General features: G+C 40.3%; 1 protein-coding gene across 1 annotated transcript in view; it reads right to left on the reverse strand.

Annotated features, from left to right (window-relative positions):
* The window catches only part of LOC149251351 (GEM-like protein 1), a 75547-nt gene extending 66761 nt beyond the window's left edge, over positions 1–8786 (reverse strand). Inside the window, exon 1 of the mRNA XM_089459365.1 lies at positions 8241–8786. Coding sequence (XP_089315491.1) covers positions 8241–8625 — 385 coding nt within the window. The 5' untranslated portion in view covers positions 8626–8786. The remainder of the gene's footprint in view (positions 1–8240) is intronic.
* Between the last annotated feature and the right edge of the window lie 12925 nt (positions 8787–21711).

Below are 21711 nucleotides of genomic sequence, written 5' to 3' on the forward strand. Positions count from 1 at the left end.
CAGCGCTCCAACCAACAAGTGTAAAGTTTTGTAGATGTTCTATGCTAAGAGCAATTTCACTTTTCTCACAGCAATCATACAAGTAGATAAGCAAAATGCAGATAGAACATATAAGCAGATCTTACAGAAGACAAATCAGAAACAAGAAAAATGTATGTGTTTGTTTCGGCGGTCAACAGGATGCTTCAACCAGCAAAGTCTCCTTTGGTCAGCCAGCCCAGCATGTGTCACAACAACCCTCCAACCAGTAGATGAGTCAACCCAAGTCAGTTCTACAAAAGTCAACGCTGTCCTGAAAAGTCAACGCAGGGGCAGCAAGCTAAAAGTCAACGCAGCAGCAAAACGGTCAACCCTTTGACCTCGATTTTTGTGCCAGGTAGTATGGCCTTCAAAAATCGAACCTCCCACAAGTTTTTAGCTTGTTTGGACCAAGCGTTGACCAAAGTCAACACTGGTCAAACTTCTGCGAAACCCTAGCAGCAGAAAAATCCTCTTCGTCCTTCCCACGTGTGGCTGAAATTCGTCCTCCAGGTAGCTCGTACTTTTTAGGATGAGAGAGGAAGATGTGAGTTGTGTTGTGATCAAATTCTCTCCAACTTTTCCTGTATATATATATCCATCAATGAGGGTGTGTGACACATCTGTTGGGCATGTGAGCCTACATTACAAAACTCGCTGACCTTTGCACATATAATTTATTAAGAATAATAAATTCAAAATATAAGTTCTGCTCATCGGATTAAGACTATTTTTATATGGATTTTACACCTCTCAGAAAGAGGAATCCAACAAAAATATTAGCCTCTTAATCTGAGCATCAGAACATGGAGTTTGGACCTAGTTGTCCAAATTTAACACTCCCTCTCAACTAGGGAGAACTCCATCTATTAGTGCAATTAACATCGTGAGTCATCCCGCCGAAACTTGCTTTGCTGGCTTCTTTATTTCAGAACAGAAGTGGGTCAGTCACAAAGACATCATTCCCCGACTGACATAATCAGTCCAGAGGTCCCAGACCTCACAAATCTTGATCCCAGATCAAGTGGTTGGACCATGCCATCCTAGATAGAGAGTACGGCAATCTCTGATGCGTCCATCAGTCTTTGCTAATAGTCTTTAGCTTTTCCACACCTCATTGGCCAAATGAGAGGTACTTCCCATGAGCCCTGAACTCAATGGGTAGGATGCATACGGGGCACAGATTAAATGAGTGGCGAACCAGCTCAATAATCACAAGGGTGGGGCAGAAGCATTATGAGTGCTTATAGCTCCGAGAAGCTATCCCCAAAGCCCCCCAGAGCTCCCAGAGCTCATCGTCCAACAGGACCCACATCATAGGGTCTTTCCACGACACCAAGACTCTCACGGAAGGTTAGGAACTTGACCTTCCCCAGGGGCTTAGTGAGAATATCCGCGACCTGCTCATCAATTCCTATATGATCGAGCCTTACGGCGCCTCGCTGTACCATATCCCGAATAAAGTGGTACCTGATATCAATATGCTTGGATCGGTCGTGGAACACAGGATTCTCAGTCATACGAATCCCACTCTGATTATCACAGAGTATTACAGTGGTATCTAGCACATGTTGGAACAGCTCACTAAAGAGCTTCCTCAACCAAACTGCTTCACAACAGGCCATACTAGCAGCAATGTATTCGGCCTCCGCGGTGCTCAAAGCCACCGACTTCTGCTTCCTACTCATCCATGAGATCGAAGCAGAACCAAGATTGAAACAGCATCCAGATGTGCTCTTACGATCCACCACACTGCCAGCCCAATCGGCATCAGTATATCCCCGGAGTATCACACTCCCGGCAGTGTATCTCAGCCCATGGTTTATCGTGCCCCGAAGATATCTCAAAAGATTCTTGGCACCAACCCAGTGAAAATGATGAGGCTCAACCATCTGTTGACTCAAAGTATTCACTGCAAAACATATGTCCGGACGGGTGTTCACTAAGAACATCAAAGCTCCTATGAGTTGACGATACTCAGTAGGATTGGCCAAGATAGGCCCTGCAGCGCTGCCACTCAACTTCTTAAAGTTGAGTTCCATTGGTGTCGACACGGACTTACAGTCCACCATCCCAAATCTTTCCAGAAGCTTCACAATATACTTTCCTTGAGAAAGGAAAATCTCTCCAGGTCTCTGCCAGACCTCCAGGCCTAGGAAATAGTGCATCAGTTCTAGGTCTTTCATCTCGAACTCAGCAGCAAGCTCCCTCTTACATTGATGAATGAGAGGGTCATCACCTGTCAGGAAGAGGTCGTCCACATACAGCACTAGAATGAGAGGCTTTCCTTCCTCAACCTTAAAGTAAAGGTTTGGATCAGCATTGCTTCGAGTGAAGCCCAGCTTCATCAAGTAACTATCCATCCTCTCATACCAAGCTCTGGGTGCTTGCTTTAACCCATAGAGGGCTTTCTTCAACCTGCAGACATAAGTGTCTCGATCTTGAACTTCAAATCCCAGAGGTTGTTCTACATACACCTCTTCCTTTATTGCACCATGCAGAAAAGCGGTCTTGACATCCATCTGATGAAGACTCCATCCTTGCGTAGCAGCAAGGGCTATGATGGATCGGATGGTGGTATATCGAGCCACAGGTGCAAATATATCGTCATAGTCAATTCCTTCCTTTTGAGAGAAGCCACGGGCAACAAATCTTGCCTTAAACTTTTCAGCACTCCCATCAGATCCATGTTTAATCTTGTAGAGCCATTTAGCGGTGACAACAGATTTGTCCTTCGGTCTCGGGACCACATCCCAGACATCATTCTTCATAATAGCCTCATATTCTTCATGCATAGCATCCTTCCAGACTTGATGCTTGATGGCTTCTTCAAAAGATCCAGGTTCAGATTGTATAATAGTACTCATGGCAGCTAGATACCCTTGGTATCTACACGGCTTCTTGCTTTCTCGGAATGTTCCCCTTGGGGCAGCATGACCCTCAGCATCTTCGAGGGTGTCCCTGAGCCATGATGGCCTCTTTCCTAGAGAAGGGGAAGGATCAATAGGGTCCATTGGCCCTTCAACATCAGGCATAGTCTCATCCTGGGGTTCTTCCAGATTTCCAGGTCTTTCTTCATGGTTTTCTTCAGATCTAGGAAGATCTACTACTTTCTTCAGGGAAGCATCTTCGTCAAAAGTGACATCATGGTTTATCTCTACTTCCCTTTGACCAGGTACATAGACTCTATATGCCTTAGAAGTCTCACTGTAGCCCACAAACATTCCTTTCTTCCCAGTAGCATCCAACTTACTTCTCTTTTCTTTCGGCACATGAAAATAGACAGGACATCCAAAAATTCTAAAATGTGAGACATCAGGTTTTTTACCAGAGAAAACCTCTTCGGGAGTTTTGGAGTCCAAAGCGGAATGAGGGCATCGGTTTTGAATGTACACAGCAGTATTTGCAGCTTCTCCCCACAGAAACTTTGGAAGACCCTGGTCACATAGCATGGCACGGGCAGCTTCCACAATAGTCCTATTCTTGCGTTCAGCAACACCATTCTGCTCAGGAGTATATGCAGTGGTAGTCTCCCTCTTAATGCCAGCTTCTCTGCAAAAGTCTTTGAACTCATTTGACTCATATTCAGTGCCATTGTCAGTCCTCAAAATCTTGATCTTCTTTCCGGTCATATTTTCCACCAAGGCTTTGAAGGTACGGAACCACATGAAAGCCTCATCCTTCTTCTTCAAGAAGTATATCCAGGTTTTGCGAGAGAAGTCATCAGTAAATGTCATATAGTAAGAACATCCCCCCAGGGATGTTACAGGCAACATACCGGAAAGATCAGAATGGACCAGTTGCAATATCTCAGATGTCTTTGTGACACTTGAGGGGAAAGGTCCCCTTGTATGTTTTCCTTCAGCACAGCCCTTACATACACCTTTATGATTATTTCCAAAATCAGGCATCCCTGTCACCACCTTCCTTGCTTCGGGAAGAACCTTGTAATGAAGGTGTCCAAATCTTCGGTGCCATAGTTCGGTTTGACGGATAGTATCACAAGTCATAGCTCCCAACGGACTCCCTCCAACCTGGTAGAGTGTACCAACTCTAAAACCAATTGAGATAGCTTCCTTGAAGCTCTTCTTCCACATGAGTACCTTTCCATCAGAGAAAGTTACATTGAATCCTTTGTCTTCCATGGCAGATACAGACACAAGGTTCTTCTTCAATTTGGGTACATAGAGTACATCTTGTAGATGGAGGACTTGTCCTTGAGACAAGTGGAGGGTCACAGTCCCGGTCCCTTTCACATGATAAGTGGCATTATCCCCAAGGATAATTTCTAGATTAGTATCCCTTTCAACCATGTCAGAAAGTGCTTCCTTGAATCCGGTGATGTGTCTTGAGGCACCACTATCGATTAGCCAGACATCCATAGTGTCGGGCGGAGATGCAGCTGAGAGAGCAGATATTAGAATATACTCATTTCTTTTATCAACAACATTAGACTCCTCATACCTGGTATTTCTGGTCCTTTTAGAAGGTGGATGGTTTCCTTCAAAGTGAGCCTTCCTCTTTCCTTTGGATTTGTCATTTCTTTGATTCCCATTCCTTCGGTTGTTGTTGTTGTCGTCACTATCGGGAGAATTCTTCTGGAAGGGGCATTCTCTAGCATAGTGTCCAGTCCTATGGCAGGTGAAACATTTACCCTTCTTCTTTTGAGTCTTAGTCCTTCCTTTGTCCTTGGAACCACCAGAGTTCTTCTTTCGGGAATGAGCAACATAGGCAGCATTTCTTTCATTATCAAATTCCTTCATCCTTGTTTCTTCTTGCATACATCTAGACAGAAGCTCATCAAAGTTAGGGATGGTATTATTGTTGAGAATGGTAGTTGTGAATACTTGCCATTCATATGGAAGTCCTCCAAGTGCGGTGAGAACCATCTCACGATCAGCTATTGTCTCCCCAATAGCTAGCAGATTGTTCCTGGTTTCGGTCAACTTCATAAAGAAAGTTTGAATAGACTCGTCTCGGCCCTTCTTCGTATTCTTCAACTTGTTCTTGAGGAATAGCACTTGGTTCACATTGTTTACTCGGAACATAAGTATCAGTTTGTCATACATCTCCTTGGATGTGCCTAGTTCAGATATGTAGGCAACCAGACTCTTATTTATGGATTCCCTGATCAGCAGTTTTGCTCTGATTTCTCCCTTCTTATACTTGTGTTTAACAGCAGCAGAGGCATTTGATGGAGGTTCTTGAATCTTCCCTGTCACATGATCTAGGAGATCATGATCTTCTAATTTGAGATCTAATAACATCTTCCAGGCATGGAAGTCATCACTTCCAGTCAGCTTGTCATTCTCCCTGAATTCAAGCTTAGAGGAATCCATTTCCTTCGATGATGAATGCTATAGATAGAGTTTGTCTTCACCTCAGCTCCGATACCATGTAAAGTTTTGTAAATGTTCTATGCTAAGAGCAATTTCACTTTTCTCACAGCAATCATACAAGTAGATAAGCAAAATGCAGATAGAACATATAAGCAGATCTTACAGAAGACAAATCAGAAACAAGAAAAATGTATGTGTTTGTTTCGGCGGTCAACAGGATGCTTCAACCAGCAAAGTCTCCTTTGGTCAGCCAGCCCAGCATGTGTCACAACAACCCTCCAACCAGTAGATGAGTCAACCCAAGTCAGTTCTACAAAAGTCAACGCTGTCCTGAAAAGTCAACGCAGGGGCAGCAAGCTAAAAGTCAACGCAGCAGCAAAACGGTCAACCCTTTGACCTCGATTTTTGTGCCAGGTAGTATGGCCTTCAAAAATCGAACCTCCCACAAGTTTTCAGCTTGTTTGGACCAAGCGTTGACCAAAGTCAACGCTGGTCAAACTTCTGCGAAACCCTAGCAGCAGAAACCCTAGCAGCAGAAAAATCCTCTTCGTCCTTCCCACGTGTGGCTGAAATTCGTCCTCCAGGTAGCTCGTACTTTTTAGGATGAGAGAGGAAGATGTGAGTTGTGTTGTGATCAAATTCTCTCCAACTTTTCCTGTATATATATATCCATCAATGAGTGTGTGTGACACATTTGTTGGGCATGTGAGCCTACATTACAAAACTGGCTGACCTTTGCACATATAATTTATTAAGAATAATAAATTCAAAATATAAGTTCTGCTCATCGGATTAAGACTATTTTTATATGGATTTTACACCTCTCAGAAAGAGGAATCCAACAAAAATATTAGCCTCTTAATCTGAGCATCAGAACATGGAGTTTGGACCTAGTTGTCCAAATTTAACAACAAGCCACTGAGATTCTTGGTTATCGAGGTTGGGAAACTATATTTAAAGTTTATTTGTTATCTGTTGCCAAAAACAAATAGGTCACGGAGTCAACCCGCGACTATTTGACAGTGTCCTTAGGCTTTTCCCTTCGCGTGAGGTTAGGACTTTTCCTCTAGGGAATGTATGAGCAATGACACCACGTGTCCTATCATCATAGGAATATATGCCCTACCAAACATTGTTTATGCATTAATCGAAACCAAAGAAAAAGATCGATACAAGTTCCAAGAAGAGCATTTCAAGATGCACAACCCCAAAGTAGTCTCAAAGCATAGGACTATAGTAGCCATAGGAAGTAGTCTCAAAGCATAGGACTACAATTGCCATAGAATGGCCATACACTAATGAGAAGTACCTTGAAGAATTCAAGAGGGTGTTCTAAGTTATGATGAAACTGTGGAGAAGAAAAGGATAACATCAAAGAAGCAAGCTAGGAAAGCAGCTTCTAGCAGCACCCTACCACAACTCAAACTATAGAAGGGGAGAGAACAACCACATTCCAAGACAATAAAGAGACTTCAACCACTAAGCAAGGTGAAGCCATTCAAACTCAAAAGGTTGCGACAACAAATGTTCTAGGGGCAAACAAAGAGCGTTCCAACACAGCCCCAACAAAAGGCACAAGCCTCAAAAGATTTTGACTCCTACCTCTCATGCAACTTAAACAAACACACAACCAAACAAGGTTAAGAGCCTCAAGCCCAGGGGAAAAATGGAACTAATCACTAGGGGGGAATAGTCATAGACCTCTTAGAGCCAAAGAAGAAACAATCAAATAGCCTAAGGACTTGTTCTTCGCAAACCAGAGAAAATATCCAAGCAAACATCGCTACAAGGTCAGTGCAATGGAAGAAATATACACCCCCAGCTAGAACAATCCCAGTTTTCAACAATTCAGAGAAGGGACAAAGGCAGTTGATGATGATGTAGCATGTTTACTCTTCATGTTGACAATGAGTATGTGCTTTCAAACTATTTCATAGCGTTTACTCTTCTCTTTTATATTTTCTGCTAACTTGGTATTGGAAGATGGATAGAACTAGAATAAGTTTAGCTACCTTGCATGCTAATTCTTCTGAATCCACCGAATGTTATCAGTTATATTTTCAGTTTCAACCAATATTTTATTTCAATTCCTTTCTATTTTAATCTGCTCGTAGTTCTAAGATTTTACTTCATGCATTTTTTACTTCTCCGTTTTAAAACCAAAAATTGTAAAAAATAACAATATAATATTTATATCACCCTTAAAATGAATGCTGCAGCCAATGCCACAAAACGGAGGGTTTGTCAATAAAGGGTGGGAATCACGTTTCTAGGATCAGCCTGTGCATTGACGAAGATCATTTGTCCGGATCAGCAGCACCTTATTTGATACCGAAGTATCAACATGTTCTGGTCCGCGTGTTACAGATGGTATTATTGCTGTCTAAAAAGGATTCTAAAGCAGATTAAGAAGGTTCCAAATAGAATTAGTACATGATGCAATTCAATTGGCATATATTGAGTCCCTTTGGAACCCATAAATACCAGTAAAAAGCTATCAAACCAAACCATATCCCAGCAGATTGAATAAATATCAGCGAAATATCCATCAGTTCGTGCAACTCGTATTGCAAGACTGGCATAGTAAAATATATTTCGAAAACATAATATCATAAGCATATCGCAAGGATGGCATCAAAGACTTCTGGAATTTCCAATTTAACAGTTTTTTTTAAAGCCTTGTTGCAGAAATATATTCTCGGGGGCATGGTTCCCAAATTTGAGATTCGACAGGGCATGCTGTTCAACATCTATTGGCAACTCAAAAGCTTAATGAAGAAGAAAATTTAATCAGGGATGTCATAATTATACATTATACTGTACAAGACTTGTTCGCAAACACACGATAGACTAGATTGGGAATTAAATTTTATGTTATCGTACTTTTGTCAGATGAAGAAGGAACCGATGTTGTGGCCACGTAAGGGTTTGCCTGAAAAGAGGGTTCCTGTTGGCCGGCAGGCATTGGAGGAGCAGATGCTGCGGATTCAGATTCGGCAACCCAAGTGGCAGCTTGTTGATTGACTGGATGGGCGTCGGGATTAGCAGGCGATCCCATCACCCAGGTCCCCCCCCACTGCCCCTGAAGAGGTGGCGCCCCCTTGCTAAGATCCGCCGCCTCCAGCTTAGGATATGGCGCATACTCCCCCCCGATGTCCCTGTGCCCCTGCTCTGTCGTCGACGGAGATTCTTCTGCCTTTAACTGCTTTTTTGATCCTCCCTCCTCTTTTTCCTTCTGTTCCTGGTTGCTGCTCTCTCGCTTCTCCATCTCTCTTCTAAATCAAATTCAGTAAATCCAAACCAATAATAACGCAGGCGAAGGAAGCTAAGCTATCTCAGAACTTCTTCATATCATGTAAAATGCCATTTATGGGCCAATATGGCGTTATGCCATGGCAAGGATGTATACACAATGTGTATCCATCCGCGACATAGCACCAGTACAAATAACCCAGAATGGATGATCTCACTTTGATTTGACCCGGGGCCCTGTAATGCCCAAGCACGTGGAAACTTGGCGAACATTACAACATTGTCCATTTTGGGCAATACATGGGCAATACATTAGTATGAATATACGACCAACTATGTATTTCTGCTTTCTATTGTTTTGGGGCGCAGGCGAGTGAGGCTTTGTCTTTAGCGAGGGGTTTGTTTAGTTATTATCATCGTGCACGTAAGGGCTTATGTGCGGGTAATTCGGGCTTTGGTTTTTAATTATTATCGTGCGTGTTTGAGCAATGTTGAAACAGTACAACTAGCATGCCCTTTAATGGTGAATGGGAATGCATGAATGTCTAAAGTAAATTAAAAGATGGATAGGTAGAGCTATACCTGAAAAGAGTTTTAGTTATGACGTGAAGTTATGGTTAAAGCAAAAGGTCATTTTTATTGCTGTCATTATAGTGTGATTTATTATTAATTAAGTGCAAAAATATAATTTTATTAATGTGATAAAACTATAATTTATTTATTTATTTATAATAAAAAATTATGGTCATAAAATATGTATGTTTATTAAAAAAATTTAATGCAGTTTATTTGGCAAGTTTATGAAAAAAAGTAAGTGTTAGAACTCTGAGTTCCCATGTTTAAAACCTTGTCTACTTCCCTGGGTCAGATATTTGGGTGAGGCTTTGTCCAATTAAGAATATATTGGTAGTTTCAAAAATACACTACTGTCACACAAGTATGAACCCTATCATATATATATAAATTTTATAAAAGAGGTTAAGTTTGTATATTAATCAATTTGCTATTTATCATCAATATAAAAGTAATGGTATATAATAAAATTATATATATATATATATTAATAACAAAAATTAATTTTAAAATGGTTTTTTTCTTCTTTCTTTTTACTATTTTGAGTTTAGGTTAGGGCTAGTCTATTTATTGAATGGAAGAAGACCAATCCACCCACAATGGGAGGCTTATCACCATGATTGTGCGATGCTTGGTCGAGCCTAGACACCCCTTGGCAAGTTTAATTCCCCCATAGTTACTTCCATCCTCAACTCCACCCCATGAAGTTTGAACATGTTACCTAAGTGGAACTAAACTTGTGTTTACACCACCACTATTTATAATAACAAGCTTTTACAATTGAAGTGACAAGTATCACCAACAAACCCAAAATGAAACTCATATAAAGATATAATAGTGTATATCTTAGAGGAAAAATGAACCATAACAACAAATTCCTCCAATATAATGTAATGGTATATATAATAAATTTTGTATTAAATATTATTAATGTTCCTCCCATATAATGTAATATGTAATAATGTATATAATAAATTTTATATTATAAATTATTGAATGATATTAATTTGGATTTCTCATAACTATATTTATTTACAAATGTTGTGTTGGAATATCTCCAATTAGGTATTGTCCCTCTTATCATTTTGGTAGAATTAGTGTGAATTTCATTATTCATTATCTAGAGCTCAAGGCTACTTATAAGATTACTTCTTCATAAATAGATTCTCTTTCTAAATATATGGACAGAGATTTGGGTAAGGTTGTTATTAATGAAATTACATCCAACGATGCTTCATGATAGGATTCTTTTATTTTTAACAACAGTGAGTACTTGATATATTAATTTTGCGCTTGGTCGTAGCAAGATACATAGGTGGATTACATTTGAATTTTCCCTCGGGCTTCTATTTTGCCATTTCTATCCTAATTTACAGAGCCCAGATATTCATGACCATTACAAAACTTTATAACATACACATTAATCTTATTTAGCCTACTAGTATATATTCGACAAAATTGGGACAACAAAATTACACATAAGAAACCAGAAATTGCAAAGAGTAGTTAGCCAATAGGGTCAGTCGGGCAGTTCAGATCAATGCCTGAATTCTGGACTTCAGATTTGCTTTGTTCTTCCTGGGGTGAACTCGTCTTTGACATCAGTAGTTGTATGTATTCTATCATGGTACGCAACGCAACAACCTCATCCTCGAGCTTATCGACCTGCCTACCTTTGGCCTCAATGTTCTCTGAATTTTCATATGCCACCACCCTTTGACGATACATCAGGTCCTTTATGTCTAAGAGTTGGACTTTAATTTCAGCCAGTTCCTTTGCACACTGCAAGCACAAAGACGGAGTCGGGGGGTGAGCTCTGATGATGACCCAAGGCATGGTGCGAAGCCTCCTTCCCTGACACCCAACCAGAGCGAGGGCGCCTGCTTCCCCAAGAACTTGTATCCATCTTTAAGGCGGGACAGGGTCGAGCCCCATTGTGCCAGTGAATTCCTTCCTGAGATATCCTACCCTGAGCCAGCCCAAGCAAATTGGAGAGTTGTTGAAAAGGGAGAGCGCAAACCTAGTCCCAGAGAGAGATTAAATTCTCGCATCCTAGATAAATAACCAAATTCTCTTCACTTGAAAAACAGAACCCAAGTCAACCTGGGATTAAAATCACAAGCAGGATGAGAGGGGATAAAGATCTTATCTGAGATTTATAACCGTGGCCCTGCAAAATCCATCTCGAGCCACCAGGATCCCAATAAGGCCTCATCATTACCCTGTGTGGAGAGAGAGCAACCATTATTTGTAAACGGAAGTTCAAGCAGTTGGGTTGTCTCATCTGGGCCGTGGGGAGTAAATGATGCACGTAGGGAGAGAGGGCTCACATGGAAACTAGCTTCGATCTCCTGCAATGAACCTTGAACATTGAAGCTGACATGAGAAGTCTCATGCTTAACTGCAAAATCTGCCCTGACGACTTCAGGTGGAGGGGAAGAGGTGGCTACATGACTGAGGATATTGTCAAGGTGTCATCACACAGGCGTACGGGGAAAGACAGAGAATAATCAAGCCACTAACGAATGGGGAGTAACGGGGGATGACAAGGGCAGCTAACACATTCTTAATATACCATGAAAGGGGGAGAGTGTAAGGGGGGGACAAGGGTGGGAAAAACATGGGGGGTTAAGGTATAGGGCAGGGACTTAAGACCCCATTGACTTCCAATGTTCCTTTTGATAAACAACAAGCTTTATTAGCCATCAGATCTGCATATGTATTAAGGTTTCGAAGGATGTGTCAACATTGAGAGGATTCAAAGGATGAAAGGATGCTTTGAGGATAAAGAAGAGTCTGGATTGTGTGGTTGTCCTAGGCAAGGGAGGAGTTTTTGAGGTGTCTAATAATCAGATAGGAGTCACCCATGATAACAATGCTTTTGACATCCCACTTCTTGGCTAGAAGGAGCCCCATATACAAGTTGTGAACTTTTGCTTGGTTGTTGGTCTTGATACCTAGTCCCCATGCATACTTGTCCACAATGATTCCATCGGGATCAAAGAGAATCCCTCCCCTTCCTGTCACCCCTATGAAAGGATTCTTAACACGAGATTTTTTTTATTATTGAGGTTTTGTCTTCAAGAGAGAGTTATTTTAATGAAATATATCGTTATAAAAAATTGAAAGATTTAGAATTTTCTTTATGAGAAGAAGTCTTATTCAACTCATCTAACAACAATCCATTTATATATTCATTAAACAAAAAACTGATTCTTTTTTGGAGCAATCACATTAAAGAAGATAGTCTTATCATAAGAATAAAAGTGAATTGTGTTTATTAATGATTGAGTCGTACAGTCCAGCATGAGGGAGATGTGTAATTTCACCCGTTGCCAACATTGAGTTGACACATGTCCCTTTTTAAATAAAAATATAATATTCTTTAAATTAAAAAATAATGTCGTATAAAAAAAACAAACAAACAAATATACATATTTAGTTAGTTTTACTTAAAAATATTATACAACTTAGTTCCACTCTAATTGTGTTTGTTTTATTAGTTGTTGATATTAAGGAGATATGGTAAAACTATTTCACTCTCACCCTCAACTATATATAAAATATTTGCATGTTCATATAAAACATGATAAATTTATATCATTTAAAAAAACAAAGTAATTAAAACAAAAAAGAAATAAGAAAGACGCTTGGTGACAGAGCTATGAAGTGGTATCCGGGGATTCTGAAACTGTTACAGGGTTCTACACACACGAACGCCGGAAGGGGCCCTCCTCCTCCCCTCTCTCCTAAGATCGACGCCTTCAAACGTCTGGTAGCCTCCTGCGGCAAGAGGAAAGCAAACCCGAATCTGCAGAAGTTTGTAAAGAAAGTTGAATCCATCCCCTCTGTTGAACTGCCTGTGGAACGCCTGTCCTAGACTATGCTAAACCAAGCAGAACGCGGCTCATTGGTCAATTTACAGGCCTCCGGCCCTCTCCCAAAGCTATAGATGGATGGGTCCTGCGAAACTGGAGGCCCTTTTTCTCTGAAGGAATCCGAAATCATCTGGTAGGTAGAGGCTATTATGTTTGTTTCTTCGACTCAGCTGAAGATCGAGATCTTATTTTCCACAACGGTCCATATTTCATGGGCCCCCAAGGGCTCTATCTGAATAAATGGACACCGAAATTTGATCCTTCCCAAGATATTCCTTTAGTCGTTCCTATCTGGGTAAGGTTACCCCACCTCCCTCTTCATTGTTGGAACCCAGAATCTATGGAAACCATCGGGAACAAACTAGGTAAATACATTGATAGGGCTGAAAGGAGAGAACAATATTTGTGTGCCAGAATATGCGTTGAATTTGACTTGGCGATAGGGTTGCCCGAGGTGATCAAGCTAACCGTAGCTAGTTGGTCTCACATACAGGAACTTGATTATGAACAACTCCCCTTCAAGTGCCGACATTGTCACAGCTATGGCAATTTCGCTCGAAACTGTAAGAAGAAAATTGAGTAAGAATCTGAAAAAGAGAAGGGTGAACAGTGGACACAAGCCCGAAAAGCAGGCACATCCAAGCAGACCAACAGAGCGAAAGGGAAAGGAGGGAATATAGAGACCGGAGGACCATCTGCTAGGAAGAGACTACCTGAAGCTCATGCCACAGCAAATGCCACCGCTTCAACAAATCCTTTTGTTGTTCTAAACCCTCCAAAAGATTAGAACCACCTAGATCTTGAAGAGGGAGAGATGCAATAGCATATTGAACAGATAACAAACATAGAAATAAACTCAGGATCTCAGGAACAAGCTGGAGCAGCCACTTCAGAAATCCCTTGTGTAGATGCAACCCTGCAAGAAATCCATGGCTCTCCAGCAGGCACCATATCCACACTCTCTTATGCAGATTTGATGAAAAAGAAAAAGTTGTTAGACAACTCTGGCTCTTCTGAAGAAGACTCTTTTGAGTGATCTACCAAAAAGTCAAGAAGGAAGTCTCATAAGGAGATCAGAGAAGAAGAGGCGAAGAGATTAAAGATGCAGGGAAGTCAGTCTACAATCGAAATGTCATTAGGCAGAAACACAAGGGTTCGACCCACAAAGGGAGGCCCTACTCCTTCCTTCCCCGGTAAATAATGCAAATTATCTCTTGGAATTGCAGGGGTTTGGGGAACCCATTGAAAGTTGAAGCAATAAAAGATCTATCAAGAAAGGAACCCTCATATATCCTCCTAGTCCAAGAGACAAAGATAGAAGAGGATGCTCTTCTATCCTTAAGTCGAATCAAGTGGAATAAAAACTCAGGAAAAGCGGTCAGCGCCTGAGGTACTTCAAGGGGTCTTGCAACCTTATGGTCATATGATATGTTTTAGCTGAAAAGCTCCTTCGCAACCCAACACTGGATATACACAGAACTTCAACATCTTCCTAGTAAGATTTCTTTGGCTCTTTTAAATATTTATGTCCCAGTTAACTTCTTGGAAAAGAAGGATTGCTATAATTCTCTCTCAGACTTCCTAGAAATCTGCACTCCCCCAAACGTCATACTGGCGGGGGATCTTAACATCACTTTAGATCCGAAAGAGAAAAAAGGTGGAGTTTTTGGTAAAGATCCCTTCCATGATTCGGTGGAGTCTTTGATTCTTGCTTGGGACCTCCTTGACTTCAAACTTAAGAAAGGTCGTTATACTTGGACCAACAATATAGTTGGCAATGCTAGCATTGTTGCTCGTCTAGATCGGTTTCTAGTTCAAAGTTCTTTGATGGATGGGAAGCATTTAATCTCTTAAAAAAGTCTACCGAAGATAACATCTGACCATAACCCCATCTCTCTGCTGCTAGAAAAAGAGGAAGACTTAGGCCCTATTCCATTTAGATTCAACCCTCTTTGGGTAGCGAGAGAGGGTTTTATGGACATAGTGGCTCAAGCTTGGTCGCAACCAGTTGAAGGATCCCCCAGCTTTGTGTGGGAGTAGAAACTTAAGTACACAAATACGCCTTAAAAAGTTGGGCAAAAAAACCCCTCACCACTCCAACGAGCAATAGACAAAAGATTGTGCAGGCTTTAGCCGAGATTCAGATAGGCGTGGAAGAAACTGAAATCACTAAAGCTCAACTACTCATCGAACAAAATGCCCAGCTCAACTCTTTTCTCTCCTTTCGCCAGGAAGAGGAGTATTGGTGCCTCAAGTCTCATAGCCTCTGCCTGCAAGCTAGAGATAGAAACACTTCATTCTTTCATAGACAATGCAGAGCTCGTCTCTGTCAGAATCACATCTCGAAAATATCCACCAGGGAGGGGGAAGCCATCAAAGGCCATCCTCTTTTAAAACAGGCTGTCACATCTCATTTTCAACAACTGTTTCAAGAGGATGGTTCTTCTAATGATGATCTGGCTGCTGATTTTTTGTCAAACATCCCTTCACTTGTCACCGTAGATTTAAATGTTGGGTTATTGAAGCCTTTTACTGAAAAAGAGATAGTGGAAGTCATATGGTCAATGGAGCCGGATAAAGCCCTTGGGCTGGATGGCTTCTCCATCCATTTCTATAGAGTTTGCTGGAATGTAATAAAACTCGATCTTCTTCAAATGATAAAAGCCTTCCAAAAGAAAGCCAAAGTGGGAGGGTGCACCAACTCCACCTTCCTTGCTTTAATCCTGAAAGAAGTAACCCAGAGACTTTTGACAAGTTCCGGCCTATCTCACTCTACAATGCCTCATACAAGATTCTCGCCAAACTCTTAGCCAATAGACTCAAGCCCTTATTAGGGAAGTTGATCTCCCTTCTTCAGGGTGGGTTTGTCAAAGGAAGGCACCTCATAGACAATGTGATCCAAGTGCAAGAAGCCCTCCACTCTAGTCACACTCAAAAGGAAAAAGGCATGCTCATCAAGTTGGATATGTCAAACGCTTTTGACTGGGTTAAACTCTCATTCCTCTACAAAATCCTTCCCTCTTTTGGTTTTAGTGTTGACTTTGTCAATTTGATAAAAGTCTACACATATAGATTGAAATTTCATAAGAAGTTACAGAAAGAGGACGAACGGTAGTTTCCTGTGTATATTTTTCATATACTAAGGTCAAAACAGTGACACATGGCCCTCATACAAGTTCGCTCTTCTGGAAAGGTCTATAATCAGGTCATCTTGGGAGATTATGCCTAACTCTGCCTTGGAGAATCTAAATTCGATCGGACTGGTGGCATTGGAAAGAGGACACATAGGGATACTATAGGTCACAATTTCAGAATTGGATGATCCGAAATTATAGAGATACATCAGATTCAATATTGAGCTCCTACAAAGTGAAAAAAGGTGTTTGTTTTTTTTTTTTTTAATTTTGCATAAGCTTGGTTTGAAAAATTAGTTTGAAGGAATTCAAAGGGCATAGTAAAGCATTATTATCAATAATTGATGCCCCGAGGAAAGAAAATGAAAACACCTAGTAAGCAACCTGAAAGCTCTAGCATGACCCATGAAGAAGAGGAAGAAATGCAACATGATATATCAAAATTACGAGACCAAGTGCAACAAATGTCACTCGCACACAAAAAGTAACAGAATCTAAGATGGATGGTTTAAAGAAAGGCATAGAAGCTAAGATGAATGACGTGGAAGTTAAGATGGATGGCATGGAAGCTAAGATGAATGGCATGGACGCTAAGATGGATGGCATGGATGATAAGATGGAAGAATTGAAGATAAATTTGAATAAGTTGCTACAAGAAATGGTCACTAATGGTGAAAGGGTAGTAAAGGAAACTCATGATGAGAACAAAAGAAATGTTAATCATGATTTCATAGACTTTAATGTTGGATTGAAGACCCACCATATTCCAAAAATTGATATGAGGAAGTTTGATGGCAAGGATCCCGCGATATGGATACTACAGATGGAGAAATTTTTCGATCTCCATAATGTGCAAAACATACAAAAGGTGCGAGTTGCAACTTTATATTTGGAACCAAATCAGTTTGTATGGTATCGATGGCTTTGCTCTCGTAAACAAATTGTCACTTGGGAAATTTTTACAAAAGAAATGACAGCACATTATGAGGATACAAAAAGCAACACCTTTTTTAACCAATTGATAAATCTCAAACAAAAGGGTTCAATGATGGAGCACATTGAGGAGTTCCAAAAATTGAACAAAAGGGTAAGAGATATTCCAAAGGAGCATAGGATTGATGTGTTCATAGGGACTTTAAAGGATAATATCCAACATGAGGTTCGCCTTTGTGAACCTAATTCATTAGAGAAGGCATTTAGGTTAGCAAGAAAAATGGAAAGCAAAATTATGGCAACCAGGAAGCCTACCACTCACAACTATAAAGATGGAAGTGTTGTTGCCCCTAGCCTTCCACAACCTATAAGGTTGACACACAACAATTGGAAGAAAAAAGAGCAAAAGGGCTTTGTTACAGTTGTGATAGCAAATACACTAAAGGTCATAAGCGTGCTGAGAAGAAATTATTCTACATAGATTGTGAAGAGAAAGAAGAAAAGGAACAAGGGCTTTGTTACAGTTGTGATAGAAAATACACTAACGGTCATAAGCGTGCTGAGAATAAATTATTCTACATAGATTGTGAAGAGGAAGAAGAAAAGGAACAGGAAAGGTCAAAAGAAGAGGATATACTCCAGGAACAAAGCCTAGATAAAGAAGAAATAAATCCGACCATATCTTGTAATGCATTCGCTGGAATTACCACTCCTCAAACCATCAAGATAGAAGGACATATCAATAAGAAAAAGGTAATAGTGTTGATTGATTCAGGAAGTACCCACAATTTTATTCATTGTAAGATAGAAAAAGAATTGAATTGCTTCCTTTATCCAGCATCAGAGTGTCAAGTGATGGTTGCAAGTAGAGGAATGATAAATTGCTCTGGAAAGTGCCATAATATCAAGCTATCCATGGGAGAATATGTATTGAATAGCCCAATGCTTTCCATTCCAATGAGAGGTGTTGATGTTGTACTAGGAGTCCAATGGCTACAATCCTTGGGTACAATAGCTTTTAAATTTCAAGAACTTTTCATGAAATTTTCTGCGGAAGGAAAGGAAGTTGAATTAAGGGGTATTGCAGGGAAACCGGGAAAGATAGTCAGCTCTAACGGTATGACAAAGCTTCTAAAAAAGGAACAACGAGGTGTAATTTCACAATTATGTTCGCTAGATGTTTCCACATCGAAATCATCTATTTCTCCAGATCTCCAAAAAGTCTTGGACAATCATTCCAAGGTATTTGAGACTCAAAAGGTCTCCCACCTATTCGTGATCATGATCATGCTATTCATTTGGATTCCAAGAAGTGTTCCTCCAAACATCAGGGCGTACAGATATCCCTATTCCCAAAAGAGTGAAATTGAACGTATGGTTGCAAAAATGCTAGAGGCTAGTATAATTCAACCTAGCCAAAGTTCTTTCTCTACTCCAGTAGTATTAGTGCACAAGAAGGATGGATCATGGCGCATGTGTCTGGATTATAGGGAGCTCAACAAGCTCACTATTAAAGATAAGTTTCCCATTCTTGTCATTGATGAATTATTGGATGAATTGCATGGATCAATTTACTTCACCAAGTTGGATCTTCGTTCAGGATATCATCATATCAGAATGAAGACTGAAGACATTTTGAAAACATCATTTAAAACTCATGAGGGTCACTATGAATTTTTGGTCATGCCTTTTGGCCTTACCAATGCACCTTCTACATTTCAAGGTTTGATGAATTCCATTTTCAAACCCTTCCTTAGAAAATTTGTGTTAGTATTTTTTGATGTTATACTAATCTACAACAAGTCTTGGAAGGATCATCTTGAACATGTTGAAAGGGTGCTACAACTATTGGAGGAGAAACAATTATATGCAAAAAGCTCCAAATGTTTCTTTGGAGTACAAGAGGTGGAATATCTGGGTCATATTGTATCTCATGAAGGAGTTACGGTAGACCCTAGCAAAATTAAAGCCATTAAGGAATGGAAAATCCCCACATCCATAAAGCATCTGCAAGGATTTCTCGGGTTGATAGGGTATTATCGCAAGTTTGTTAAGAATTATGGGAAAATAGCAGCACCTCTAACAACATTATTGAAGAAAGATGCATTTTCATGGACTCCAGAAGCAACAAAGGCCTTCGAACATCTTAAAGAGGCAATGTGCCAAGTACCGGTCTTAGCTACACCAAACTTCACAAAAACCTTTATTGTGGAATGTGATGCTTCAGGAAATGGAATTGGTGTTGTTTTACTGCAAGATGAAAGACCCATTGCTTTCGAAAGTCGTCCAATCAAGGGAAATTATTTACACAAAGCTATTTATGAGAAGGAAATGTTGGCAATACTACATGCACTTAAGAAATAGTGATCCTACCTAATGGGAAGACACTTCAAGGTAAAAACGGATCATGATAGCCTTAAATACTTTTAGAACAAAGATTATCCTATGAAGAACAACAAAAATGGGTCACAAAGATGTTGGGTTATGACTTTGAAATCATCTACAAAAAAGGGAAGCAAAATGTTGTGGCAGATGCACTCTCAAGAAAGGATGAGGATGTGGGAGCATTGTTGTGCGCCATTTCTATTATCCCACCAGATTGGATAAACGAAGCAAGGGAGGAATGGAAGAATGACGAAGAAGTGTGGGCACTTATTCGAAAGTTACAACAAGATTCCAGTACATCTTATACATTTAGCTGGAAAAATTATTCGTTATGGTACAAAGATCGCTTATAGCTCTGTAAGAATTCCCAACTCAAACAAAAGATTCTTCTGGAATTGCACGCTTCTCCCTTAGGAGGGCACTCAGGATTTTTAAAAACTTACCACAGGGTTAAGAAGGAATTTTTTTGGGATGGCCTTAAATCGGTTATTCAAAAGTTTGTGGCGAAATGTTTGGTTTGCCAACAAAATAAAGTTGAGACAATTAATACACCAGGTCTATTACAACCTTTATCCATTCCAAGCCAACGTTGGGAGGAGGTTTTAATGGATTTTATCACAGGTTTACCCAAGTCTGAGGGAAAGAGTGTCATCATGGTGGTAGTTGACAGACTTACCAAGTATGCACACTTTTGTGCATTATCACATCCATTTAAAGCCAGTACAATCTCTATTGCATTTATGGAAACAATTCAAAAGCTACATGGAAACCCAAAGATTATTGTAAGTGACAGAGGTCCCATTTTTACTGGAAATTTTTGGACATAATTATTTTCTTGTCTTGGTACTTAGTTAGCTCATAGCTCATCTTATCATCATCAATCTGATGGGCAAACTGAGATAGTAAACAAATGTTTGGAAGGATATCTTTGTTGCTTTGTATCTGATAAACAGACACAATGGGTCAAATTGTTGCCTCTGGCTGAATGGTGGTATAACACTTCCTTCCATACTGCAACAAAAATGACCCCATTTATGGCACTTTATGGATATCAGCCACCATCCATCACATCATATTTAAGAGAAAATTCTAAGGTTGAAGCAATGGAACATCACATCGAGCATCAACAACAAGTTCTCCAACTCTTAAAGGATAACCTCGTGTTGGCGCAGAAGAGAATGAAACAACAGGCAGATCAACATCGCAGTGAAAGAAGTTTTAATGTAGGTGGCTAGGTATTCCTACCGCTACAACCATATAAACAAATGTTCCTCAAGCAAGCTAAGAAGGATAATAAATTATCACCAAAGTATTATGGTCTATACAAGGTGTTGTAAAAGATTGGTACTATGGCATACAAATTAGAGCTTCCTGCAGCTTCTCGAGTGCACCTAGTTTTCCATGTTTCATGTTTAAAGAAGGTTATATGCGACAAGCTCCCAATTCAAACAATATTGCCAGAACTTGACGAGGAAGGAAAAATTATATTGGAACCGGAAGCAGTCACAGAAACAAGAACTTGACAGCTACAAAATCGATCCATTTCGGAGTATTTCATCAAGTGGAAGAACTTATCCGCTGAAGATTCCACATGGGAGGATGAGAATTTTATATAGAAGCATCCAGAACTACTCATGCGTTGAGGACAACACTTTTTTGAAGGAGAGGGGCATGTTAGGTCCCTATACTACTAGTGATGCCCCCATTACTATTGTAGTTGTATCCCTTATTAATATTGTTGTGCCCCTATTGTCCCCATATTGTTATTATTGTGCCCCATAGAATCCCTCTATTGTTATTTTTGTGCCTTTATATTATTATTGTTAGGTCAGCTTGGTTATATTGTGACCCTTTAGACTCCTATATAGAAAGGAGGTTTTGTTATTTGAATCATCCAAGAATTGTTCATTTGTGTAATGTAAAGGAGGCTGCCCCCTCGAAGAGGCTGAATTCTAAGGCATTCAACTATCTTTTCTATCTTTTTGTGAGTTGGTTTCATAACAATCCGGCTATCCTTCGAATAGCTTGCTCCTTGGGTTTCCCTGGGCATGACAATTGGGAAAAGATCAAATATCTGGGCCTTCCCTTAACCTTGGGACCAAGCCCTCCTTCCCTCTAGATCGAAGTAATAAGCAATATAAAAGAAAAAATAGCATATTGGGGAGTCCAATGGCTAACAAAGGCTGGGAAGCTGGTTTT

Source organism: Pinus tabuliformis, chromosome 7 (assembly GCF_031772625.1).
Source record: "Pinus tabuliformis cultivar Carrire ecotype Pingquan chromosome 7, CPIR1, whole genome shotgun sequence".
NCBI lineage: Eukaryota > Viridiplantae > Streptophyta > Pinopsida > Pinales > Pinaceae > Pinus > Pinus tabuliformis.